At 40.0% G+C, this 12,359-nt stretch overlaps 1 protein-coding gene across 5 annotated transcripts in view; it reads left to right on the plus strand.

Annotated features, from left to right (window-relative positions):
* The window catches only part of TBXAS1 (thromboxane A synthase 1), a 316,405-nt gene that overhangs the window by 208,779 nt on the left and 95,267 nt on the right, over positions 1-12,359 (plus strand). For all 5 annotated transcript variants that reach the window (XM_073323035.1, XM_073323050.1, XM_073323042.1 and 2 more), the window contains one exon: positions 11,125-11,439. In XM_073323035.1, the coding sequence (XP_073179136.1) occupies positions 11,125-11,439 (315 nt within the window). The remainder of the gene's footprint in view (positions 1-11,124; positions 11,440-12,359) is intronic.

The raw sequence follows: 12,359 nt of genomic DNA on the forward strand, positions 1-12,359 counted from the left end.
GCCGGAGGAATCCTCTGTGAACCAGTCGTGCCAGCTTCATGGCTCTTTTGTGCCACCAGGGTGCTGCAAAAGGGCTGTAGAACTTGCCAGGATCTGACCTAAGCATGATTTTAGTATGGATTAAACAAAGTATTGATTGGTTTAAAATGCTATTTTTCAAATGAATTTTTAAAAAGCTTTTATTTGCAGTATTAAACTTTGAAATGTGATGAAAATATCAGTGAGAATTAATCTGATTGTGAGCACAGTCAGTATTATGGATCCAAATTTATTAACATTAGGGGTCTGAAAGATTTAACTGTCGTAAAACTCAGGCCATTTTTCTTTTCAAAACAAACAATATCTAAAAGTTTTATATTGCAGTAGGAACTTTGAGAACTTTAGATGTTACAGAAGGGTATACGGGGTTGACAGATCTGCTTGATTTGATAGGGTCCTGTCAGAGTTTAAGCAGCTGGAATTTAAACAGTTATGGTCCAGTTTCTTAGAGAAACATTTAATACATTTGCTGCACATGCTGTTTTCTTCCATTTTCACCATGGTTGTTGCAATCTCAAGGGGGATTACAAACAGATGTCAGGGGGTCACGACCACACTGTCCTTTAAATACTGCTGAATGGGGAGAAGGTCCTGGCTTGATCCTAGCTAGATGAGAGGGAGGATCCCAGTACAAAAAGGCTGAGAACCACTGCTCTAGTTAGGAGGAATTACATATATTAGACATATATTATTTACATTTACACAGTTGACAGAATAATAATTAACAAAGTTGAAACATGTCATTACATTTTGTTCTGGAAAATAAAAGTTGTTGAATAGCAAAAGAATGCCCAGATCTGCTCACCACATGAATTATAGTATTACTCATTAGAATGCTTAATTTGCACATTGTATAAACGTGTATATGGAATGCGTAGAGTCCTCCTGGGCTGGCAAGTCAATAGTTACCATACAATATGATTTTTCAGAAAAATATTTTTAATTGGTATGTTAAACAATGCTGGCTATAACTCGTGAGTATTGATCAGTCAGGGTCTCTGCAAGAAGTAGGACATATTAAGGTATTGTTGAGGAGGCAGGCAATTTGTATTCTGTATACTTTCAACTCAAGTGTTGGTGTATTTCTGCTGTTGAGTTGAAGACTTGAGTTTTGAGAACATTCCAGATAATAGAGATGTCAGACTACCATTCTTCATGCATTCTTGTGTTTTGTGGAAAGGGCATAGCAAGATACACAAAGTCCTCTTATTTTTCTTTCTTTCTGTGTGTGTGTGTCTCTCTCTCTCAACTCACACATGCATAATTTTTGTATGTGTTTATCAGTGTGTGCAAAATGCCTGTGTTTGCAATATAATGGATGTGTAAATACTAGTAAGTCAGATTGAAACTCTCTAATGGAAAAGGGAGAATGCTTATTGCTACTAAGGAGTCCTCTACTGGATAAAAACCATAACTGAACTGAACATTCAGGAAACCTCAGATAACAACACAATTCATCATTGGTTATCCTCTGCATGTTCAATGTATCTTTCCCTCCCAATACCAGTTTTACCCACCATCCCAACCCTGGCAACAGCTACCTCCCTTGTGCATATATACCTCCCCTCACCCCCCCCCCCTCCGCAAGCTACTAATGTGTTTTAGTTAGAGGTTAGTTTAATGTGACCTAAAAATGTGGAATAAGTCCTAACTTAGAGCTAGGGCCTGTTTGGTGACTAGCCCAGTAGCATGACAGAGCCTCAGCTGAAGAGACATGGTTGTTCAAAGAAGAAATAGTAATACCAGTTGTTATTATTTATTAACATATAGCAATAATTATAATAATAAATGGTATAACTATGCTTTTTATTATTAATATAAATAATGACAATAGCTGTAATACTTGACAGTTATTAATTTTGAGCACCCCCAAAATGAGTTAGGCATCTCACATACCCAAGTAATGCCATCTTCCCTGCCCCAAAGTGTGCATGATCTCAATGTGACACAAGAGGGTCTTAGACCAAGGAGAAAGGGTGCCAGTAGTACAATCACATGGTAACCCAGTAAGGCATGTATGTAGGTGGCTCCACTAGGCAATGGAGGTGGATTGGCAGACAGGTTTGGGGAGGGTGTGCTAAGCATGTGGAGGAGAGTAAAAGGAGACTGAGGCACTTGTAAGGCATTTTTAAAAAGGGTGAATAAAAGCAATGTTGGGGTGGCTCTCACAATCCTCAAGGCAGTAAGTACTTACAGTACATTCATGTACATTGGTGTTGAATGTCAGGCCAACACTGTAAATAGAACTATTCAGTCTAAGCTAATACCATTATAATCTCTCAAGGAGAAAAAATGGGGCATTGAGCTCTTGCAACAGCAACCCAAATCATTAGTCTTGTGTTCGGTAACTGGCGCGTCAGTCAGTGATTCTGCTTCGGATACCAACGTCCTTCCTGCACACACATACAACGCTGTGAGAAAAGGAGGGGAAGAATGTCAGATAATGATTTGGGAGGCAAAATAAGCTTCAGAATTCTGTGTGTATGTATGGGGGAGGGGGGCGGGAGGGGAGACATCTTATACCTACTAATACAGTATGTGTTTGGTACTGTATGTTGATTTGGGTGGGGGTTTCTGAAAGCTGACTGAAGTCAACGGAAACCAGATAAGGCCCTTTATACACAGACGGGGTATGGGCAACAACAGCTCAAGCTTTCCCCAAAATTATTCTTACTGTTATTTATTATTTTTATTATGGTAGTGCCCAGGGGATTTAGTCAGGGATCAGAGCATTGTACAAACACAGAACAGAGAGGTGGTCCCTGCCCTGACACATCAGTTACAGCCAATGTGCCTCATTCCTGACTTGGAGAGAATAACGGTTGATGTGGGAGAGTAGCATAGTCTCTCTCCTCATTACATTCTTGGCCTATCTTCTGACGCTGCCAATAATGGTCTTAATTGTGTGTGTTGGGAAAGGAATTGTGATGTTTACATCATTTCATTATGCTTTGGATTGGGACCACCAGCTCAGCACTGATAAATCACCAACCAGCTGTCAGAAAGTAGAAGACTTTTGGTTACCAGGCTGAGTTTCATCTGATGACCTGGAGATGGGAGGTTTCATGTTCTGTTACCAGTCCTCCTAGCCATCCAGTACATCCTTCCTGTTCAGTTCAGTATTCAAAGAGAAAATGTGTGACTGAATTCCTTTTTGGGGATTTGCTACTGTTCATAAACTGCTCAAACTGCTGTCACTTTCTTGGTTTTATGATAACAAAAAAGCCTCAAGAGTGAATTACAGCTTTGGATACACATTAGAGCCATCTCTATTGGCGCATATATAGCTAATGATGCAAAAAAGAGGTGTTATCTATTCCACAGTACCCATGTACTTATCAACATATATTCAAAGTGGCACTGTTACAAAAGATAAGACACCATCTCTTCTTTAAAAATTATTTCTTCCCCTTCCCTGTGTATTTAGCTGGCAGTTAGTGTATCCAAAGAAGTAAAAATATCCTTCTTGTAAGTGAATACTTTGTGTAACTGCAGAAGGGATTAGCACAGTGGCTTTAGCCAACTGTAGGCTACTTCAGTTTTGTCTACACTGTGCTGGCAAAGTGCATTAGAGGGGTGTGATTTGTAGAACACTAGCTCTAAAAGTTGTCTAGTTAGCGTTAATGTAGACGACACAGTGTAGACAAGCTCCAAGTAGACTGTTTACACCAAGTAAGGACCTTTTAGAGTGTGCCAGCAGAGTTTACATGGTGCAGTTAGAGTCCAACATGTTAGAGTGCTTTACAAATCACACCCCTCTGGCGTGCTTTGCCGTAGTGTGTAGATGAGCCCTGGGTGTAGCTAATTTATTCACAGGGAGTTCTATTGTGATATTTTGTTACTCCCCATTATACTGTTTTTATATGGATTCCCCTGCTTGTCCCTTTCTGGAATTATAAAGTGCTCTTTTGGGATGTCCACCTGATGCCATAGATCATAAACTGTAGCATGAGCTGTTCTTGGAATTGCCCAGACAGCAAGTATGAGCATTTTATGACTTCCAGAAAAAATAACCTTGCTTAAGTGCATTATGGTTGTAAATATGTATCAAGAACTTAAGTGGTGATGGTGGTGCAGAGAAATAAAGAATGTTGCAGTTTTAAAAAAAAAAGTCTCAAAGTCAAGAAATTTAAACCTAAGGTTACACTTTAGAAAACTGTGGAGTAGCTTCATTGAGAAATAAAAAAACATGGTATTGAGCAGAATTCAGTAGCGAGAATTGTCCTGTTTCTTTATTCTACGTGTTGCCTCAAACAAGCCTGTAACTAGGAGCTTTGTGGTTCATACGCAACAGCTCATCCTGGAAGAACTAGAAGGACCTGTTTTAAACTTGTCTCAGCTTGAAATAGCTCTCTAAATTGTCTTCATTCATTAGCAACTGAATCTAAAATTCAAATTTATTTTCATCTCTGAACTGTGTGGAAGATCTTGGGAATGACATGATTTTCTCTGTAGACTCTTAATACCTCTAATACAGGCTGGCACTTGCCTGTATACTGTACTGATGTTTCTATATTTTATTTTGCTTCACTGCTGTGCTCGATAAGTGAGCAGCTAAATAATCTCTGGATCGTTAACCAAGTGAGGAACTTTCTGGGATTGGACATGGTGAGTGAGTGTTGGGAGTATAGTAGCACCATTTCCCTTCCCTGTCCCCTCCCCTCCTTCCCCAACTTCAAACATTGGACTTTTACAATGTGGACCACAAGGTGTATTTTAATTTCTCTGTATGGAAAGAGAGATCCCCATCCATCCAGAGTTCTTCAGAAGGTGAAGAGGGGAAACCTGAGCACTCTTCTCTGTCGCCTTCCCTCTGAACCGTTCTTTTGTCTTTAAGTGGAACCCAGCAGAGGGAAATTGCTTCGTATTTTTCAACAGCCTGATTTTCCTGTTATTGGGTGACTCCATGGCCAGATGCACAGAAATAGTATATTCTCTCTCTCTGTGTCTATATAGGATGTTAAAAACCCAAGTTATGCTGTAGTCAAACACAAGTTGTTGGGCTCAGTACAGGGATAACTGTGTGAAATTCCATGGTCTGTGATATGCAGGAGGTCAGACTAGATGATCTAATGATCCATTATGGCCTTAAACTCCATCTAATATATCTCTCTCTCTCCCCCTTCATGTGAGGTTTTTAAAGTGTTTTTATAAATCTCAGTTAACTTAAGCGTCACAATACCCTGTAAATATATATTGTATATTATTATATCCCTTTTACAGTGGGGGAACGGAAGCTAATTGTAGTTCAAAGACAGAGATTGGAATAGAACCCAAGTGTCCTTGCTCACAATGGGGTAAATGCTATCTACTATAACATAGCTCCTCTCTCTAGTTGTTTGTGGGTGGTTAATCCAGCCAATGAAATAGCATCTTAGTAGGCATTAGCTTAATACTTGATTTATTTATTTGTAAAAAGGCAAGAGTCATCATCCTTGCAAAGGAGATTCCATCTCTGACTCTAAGTCTGCAGGTGACTCCAAGAATTTGACAGTCTTGTCTGTTCACTAACTGTTTCTTCCAGTGTGTTCTGTAGCTGTGACTTCAGGGTAATGTAACATCCTGATCAAGTTATCATAATGATGCATCTGTTTTCTGTAGAGAAAAGGGAATCAGTCTGGATTCTCCCTCCACAAACAAGGACATTCATAGTTAGTTTGACCACTCTCTAAGTACAATGAGCATAATCAGTATGACATTTCTGGAGCCAGGGAAATTGACTAAACTCTTTTTATTTTGAGCTGTATGAAATTATCTGAACCAAGTGCAAAATAACACAAAACTTCACTGCTCTGGAGTTTCATGACAAACACTATGCTCAGACCAGGTTTGACAAAATGTTCTTGAATCTTTCAAATAAACCTGGGCCGATATTTATCCTTTTGCATTAAAAACCTCATAAAAGTAGGAGCTTTATTCCTTTATAAGATGTGCCTATCATCAATCTCTCAACTTGTTTACAATAAAAACACCACAATAAGCCATCCAGCCAGTGTTAGTGAATGCAAACAAACTAGTTTCCCTACCACCCTCAAACAATACCTTTAAGGATGGCCTGTGTTAAAAGATAAACTTTGCAATTGACTTGAAGTTCAACAAACTCTGGTTCTTTTGGACTGAGAGGGGGACTAAATTCCAGAGTTGGGAGCCCTCCGCTGAGAGTGCCCTGCCCTCAACCCCCAGATGGGCAAATCTAGGACCTGTCAACTCAAGCATCCCAATTAATTCCAATCTCTGGTTTAAAACATATAGAAAGAAGAGAATCTCTGATTTATTGGGGTGATGGATTTTTTTTCCCAGAGGGCTGGAGTTTGCATGTTTTTGATGTGAAACTTAGTGTTTTTAATCAGAAGTTGGATTTGACCATCCTGTTTTAATTTGACAGATACTCTTCCTTGAGGGCTTCATTTTGTGCTCCATAGTAAAGCTTTCAATTAAAAAAAAAAATCAAGAGTTTTATTCTCCGCTTCTTTACTGATACCAGTGAAGCTATTCCAGACAAAGGTCTGGCCCCAAGATGCTGGCCCTCAAGGTCCCAAATTTAGCTTTCAAAATGTGAACTGGATGCAGACTAATATAGTTATGTGTGTCTGAGTCTGCAGAAAGCCTGAAACAATCCCTGAAAGAGGTGTAAACTGCTTCATTTTATGAGTGGGTTAATTTTGAATCCTAATGAGATTTTACTGTCAACCTATTTTGTTATTTCACTGCCAATCAAAGCATGCAGGAAAGAGGAGGTATGATCATACTGTGAAGGTCTGGTGCAGTCTATTGTTAGTGGCATTTCATTTTGGCATCATGAGTGTGTGGAGCTTGGGTTGGCAAGAGCTTTGATGAGAGGAGCTTGGGAGAGTTTCATCAATTATATTTTCCAGTCTGGCTGCCTGTTTCATGTGTAATTTGCTTTGGTATTATTTAGTTCATTCAAACCTGAAACCCAAATTGAATTACAGGTGTGAGAAAAAATTGTAGAAATCCTTGCAGTTGAAAGCATCCTTCTGAATGAAGATTCCACGGGAAATGTTTCTGATAGCGCTGTCTGTGAGCTTTCCCTTTCACCTTCTAAAACTGTAACCCAAGAGGTCCATTTGGGTCCCAAAAGCCAGGGTTCAGTAGTTAAAAGGTCGTTCTATAGGCTTAACTTAAAAGTTATGCAAAAGTGCAGTTTCCCAGTTCAAGGCTGAGTGAGCTTGAGACCCTGCCCAAGACCCTTGATTCTTGTGAGGAGAAGAATTATGATGCATTGCATGCACAAGGGACAGACTTCTATGTTCTTTTGACAGCTGTGAAGCTTAAAAGTGAGTACTGAAGAAAGAATGATAAATACTGCTGGATGTGCCTTCCCCAGAACAGGACCCATCTGTTCTTCTGCTACACATCTGTAGCACAAAGCTGGTTAGTTCCATGCAGAGTGATTTTTCTGCATGGCCAGGTGATGTTTAAGGAGACTAATGAGAGGGATGATATGGCCCAGATCAGTGGTGTTAGGAAGCATATAATAAAGTATCTTTCTCTGAGAGACTGAAAGCAGGACTTGTCCTAGTATATATTTCAAAGGGGGTAACTATATCATCCACAAAGTTGAACATTTACTCTCCTGCAAACCACATCCAAATTATAGTCTTTGAAGCAGTAACTAAATCTGAAGCTTTCATTGGTTTAATGATAGATGCTTCCTTGTGTGGAAAAAAATAAAAAATGGAAGTCCATCTCATTGACGTGACTTTGTTTTGCTGCTGGCAATTGCAGCTCCCTCTTACTCAGGAATAACGTAACTAAGAAAGATTGAATATAATATAGAAGGTTCTGTTGGCTTCTGCTGTCTGTCAGGAAAATCAAAGAAACTTCCCATTGGGAAGAGTAAGCCAGCAGCTAAATATGATGCCCAGAGAATGTTTTCATGTGGTGATGCTACCAATATCAGATCTGTTGTCAAACTGAAAAATGTGCATTTTCTTTCCTGTGAATGTACCTGAGAGACTCCCTCTTCTCACCTCCAGCAACTGACAAATAATCCAACTTTTTTTGTTTCTATGCCAATGTTTTTTCCCAGTCACCATACTGTGCTTTTTGGGGAAGGATGATTTTACTACCTTTGTGATCCCAGAAAAAAAAGCATGTCTCACTGTGATAGGTAATAACCAGCCTGCCAAATTGAAATCTCTTTTCTTTGCTGGGCTGATGATTGTTAATGTTGCATTCTGTATTGATGTGTAAAGTAGAGCTGGATGAACTGTGTACTGCGGAGGATTTGTTAAAATGTACCGCTTTATTCTCTTTGTGAATTATCGATGAACAAGTTGTGATTTTTCAGTGTTATTCATTCTTCACATTTATTCAAATAGTGTGTGCAAATAAACTTAAGTTTTTTATGGATTGTTCACTAACCGGTGGCTTTTAATAGTCCCTGTGCGTTACGGGGCCAATCACATGGTATAAATAAGTTAGAAGTTATTTGCTTCTCCTCTCTGATTGGATGACCTACAGTTCATAAACAGGAAGATGTGTCTCTTTTCCATATTATATGCAAAAAGGTCAAAATTGTGATGGCAGTGTTTTAGTACAATACACTAGTGAATATTTAACTTGTGCTAGAATTCATTTTGTTTTGCACGAATGTTCTTGTGAACTAAACTTTGCTCACCCTGTTCTATTATTTATTATGATTATTATTACTTCAACTATTCTGGCAGTGCCTAGAGGCCTCAAACAAGATCAGGGCCTCATATGGCTAAATGGTGGGCAAGCATATTGTAAGGGACAATTTCTGCCCCAAAGAACTTACAATCTAAATTTGAGGTCCAGACTTCACAAGTAAGTACAATTCCTAGGCAACAGGAGCCAGTGGGTTGCTTTGCAAAACTACACACAAATATATCTTTGACCATATTTGCCTATCTCTGGTTCAAACTAAGGGCTTGTCTACACTAGAAAAATTGTACCACTTTAAATTTACTGGTAGAGTCACAGCAGTACAACCCCTCTAATGTTGACATATTGGTATAAAGGTGATTTATACCATATAACTAGCTATTCCTGTGCAAGAAAGGGATTTAACTATACTGGTGTAAATCACCTTTATACAGCTACAACTGCATACACGGTAGGGCATTTACCAGTATCACACACCTAATTGAAATAGGTATACAGGAAAAAATTTCAAGTGTAGACCAGGACCAAGAGCTGGACTGTTTATTGCACAATGCATTGACTACCAGAACAAATGTTGAATGAGCACGTGAATGAACGGTTTCAGAGTAGCAGCCGCGAAGTGAGCTGTAGCTCGCGAAAGCTTATGCTCAAATAAATTGGTTAGTCTCTAAGGTGCCACAAGTACTCCTTTTCTTTTCACGTGAATGAAGTCTTCCTAGGGCAGTTAAATGCAGTCTTTAGCCATAAAGAGTTAAAGTATGCAGAAATATGGATTCTTTGGTTCACAGGGACGGCTGGGAAAGAACGTATATTACCCAGTAACAGTTACAATACAGTCACAGCTCTTTTATTTCTTCATGTGTTAGACATGAGAGGCTTTTTGCTAGCAGTACATTCATTTTGACTGCAGAACACATTTCTAAATTTAGGCATAGGATGGTGTTGTAAATGATGGGACACATTTCTGAGTGCAATATACAGTAATATGGCTTTGCATGCTTCATCACCCTGGGAAATCCATGCATGCAGGGCACTGGGTGTAATGCAGATCAGCTCGGCCAGTACGCACAGCTCTTGTGTATACCATAACTGGCACTGGCCTTTATAATCCAGCCTCTTGCTTTCAGGGGCACCAAATTCACATGTGTAATTACAAGCTTTCATTTGATGGACTGAGATTCACAGGAGAACTTAGAGCGGTTCCGTGCTACCCCCTTGCCTTACCCAAACGCTCTGAATTTCAGTTTCTCTCTGCAGTTTGCTGGCAGCAGAGCTAGAGCACAGGATATAAAATATTTCTCCTCTTGGCTCTCGCTGCTTCTTGTTCCCATGTCATGTAAAAATATTATCTGATTAAGTCTGTTGATATATATAATTAATTGCTCCTTCCTTACCCTTATCTCACTAGCCTGTCCTTTCTCTGGTTTCTTCTTTATCTGTATCATCTGATGCAAGAAAATAATTCAAAATATTTTTGTTTATTCTTTAATTAATAAATAAATGCCGATTTAATCCTTTTGAAGAAACACTTGATCCCTGCTTTTCCTTTTCAAGCTGCAGCATGTCAGATCCTGGCACTGCAGTCACCCCTGGGTTCTTTCTGTGCTATGATACATTATGTTGGTATTTGAGGAATTGACAAATGAATCTCCTGGCCTCATGGCTTAGATTCAGCACAGCAGTATTATATCCTGCTCTCAAAAGTCAATCCAAACTGGCTTGGAGTCAACCTGCTCTTGTGCATAGTTCTGTTCCTGTGGCATTTTTCTGGCTCAAACTGACATAAGCAAGTAGCTTTAGTAAAAGGAGGATGGTTCAACAAGCATTTTGCATGAACAAGACATACATACATGTTTTGTTCTGATGTAACTATATCGTAGAGAGATGCTTATAGTGGTGCAACTTATTACCAAAGTTATACTAATATAAGCACTTTTATACCAATAAAATGGAGTCCACCCTAGAGGGCTGCACAACCAGCATAGTTAAATTGATACAAAAACTGTGGATAGATCTGCCCTGAGACCTAGATTGTGGCTTCGTGTGCTCTTGAGTGGCTGCATAAGCTAACTCCCCTGTACATGCCTAGCGTGGCTATCTGGACCTTAGGTTTGGGCATATGTGAATAAGTAGAACAACATGCCTGCTTACTCCCTTCTCAGAGTAGGTAGGTGGGGAATGGGCAGAGAGTATGCCTCCATCCCCCCGTCCCTACCCCCCACATGCACACGCACTGGCAATACAGCTGTGCCGGTGTGCGTCGGCTGGGACATGCCATTATAGGTACGACCAGAAAGTGCTAAATACCCACCCTCTGGAAATTAGGTCCTTGTAATGTGTCTGACGTGGTCACGCACAATCATTTTGAACACATGTGCATAGTTTATTATTTTGATTCATTCTGAGCGTATGTTTTTATCTTGCATTTCACAGAGGCGCAGAGACTTCCTCCAGTTGATACTCGATGCTCGCAGCTCTACTAACTGCATTGGTGTGGAGCACTTTGACATAGTCAACCAAGCTGATGTTTCCATTCAGGACCATAAGCCTCCTGCTGACAAGGCCCTGCCTAAAAAGGTTCAGAAGACATTGTCTGAGGATGAGATTGTAGGCCAAGCCTTCATCTTCCTCATTGGTGGGTATGAGACCACTACCAATGCCCTCTCCTTCGCCACCTACTTATTAGCCACCAACCCAGAGTGCCAGGAGAAACTGCTGCAGGAGATAGATGAGTTCTCTGGAAAACATGTGAGTAGATTCATTGACTTCTTTGCATAACATAAGTAGTGTGAGCAGAGTGCCTGCCTTGAAATATGGACCTGGACACATGAGGCAGATATTAAAAATGTAAATTACATGCACAAAGCTACATTAATGCAACATGAATATTGCACCATTAAAATAAAAAAGTCAGGGAGTGCAAAAATTAAGATCCCAAGAGTAACATTTAAATGAACCATGTTCTCTTTATTAATCCACTGTGAATGTATCCTCCCACTGTAGCCTCTAATGCAGGTGGTAGTTTTGTCGGCCCCAGTCCTGTATGCATTTCCTGGGTTTTAGTTATATTCAGTTACTTATTTAACAAGAAAAATAAAAACAAAATGTTAAATGTCACCACCTGGCCCGAAACACATGACATGGATGCCAGACTGTTGCGACTGAACCCAACCACTGGGTCCTACATGCTTCTAAACCCACTGGGACTAGGTAGCGTCCACTCACTGTTTCTAGCTCTGAATCCCTATGGTACACTATCAGGCTGAGACCTCAGGCAAGCAAGGAGCACAGGCTTAGCCTAGGAATTTCTTAACCACAGTCATTTTACTCTAGAAAACATTAGTGAATTATAGATCTTTGAAAACAAGAAACAGGCTTGAGGCATACCCTCCACCCAGTCTCATGTTACCCCATTTGTGAATCAAAGTTTGTCAGCATTCATGCTGGGCATATTCCCTCCTGCTTTCTCTCTCTCCTTCACATCTGGCTTACATGTAGCAGTGGTGCACCTCTGTACTTCAAAGCAGCAGCTCTTCGTAAATATAGACTCTTTCCTTTTGCCATGTGCCCTGGCTGAGGAACTGCAGACCTACCGGCTGTGCTGGTGCCCCTATGTAGAAAATCCATTGTTCCATGAGTTTGGACCAGTAGTTGAGAGACAATCAAAG

This window comes from Lepidochelys kempii, chromosome 1 (assembly GCF_965140265.1).
Source record: "Lepidochelys kempii isolate rLepKem1 chromosome 1, rLepKem1.hap2, whole genome shotgun sequence".
NCBI classification, from domain to species: Eukaryota; Metazoa; Chordata; order Testudines; family Cheloniidae; genus Lepidochelys; species Lepidochelys kempii.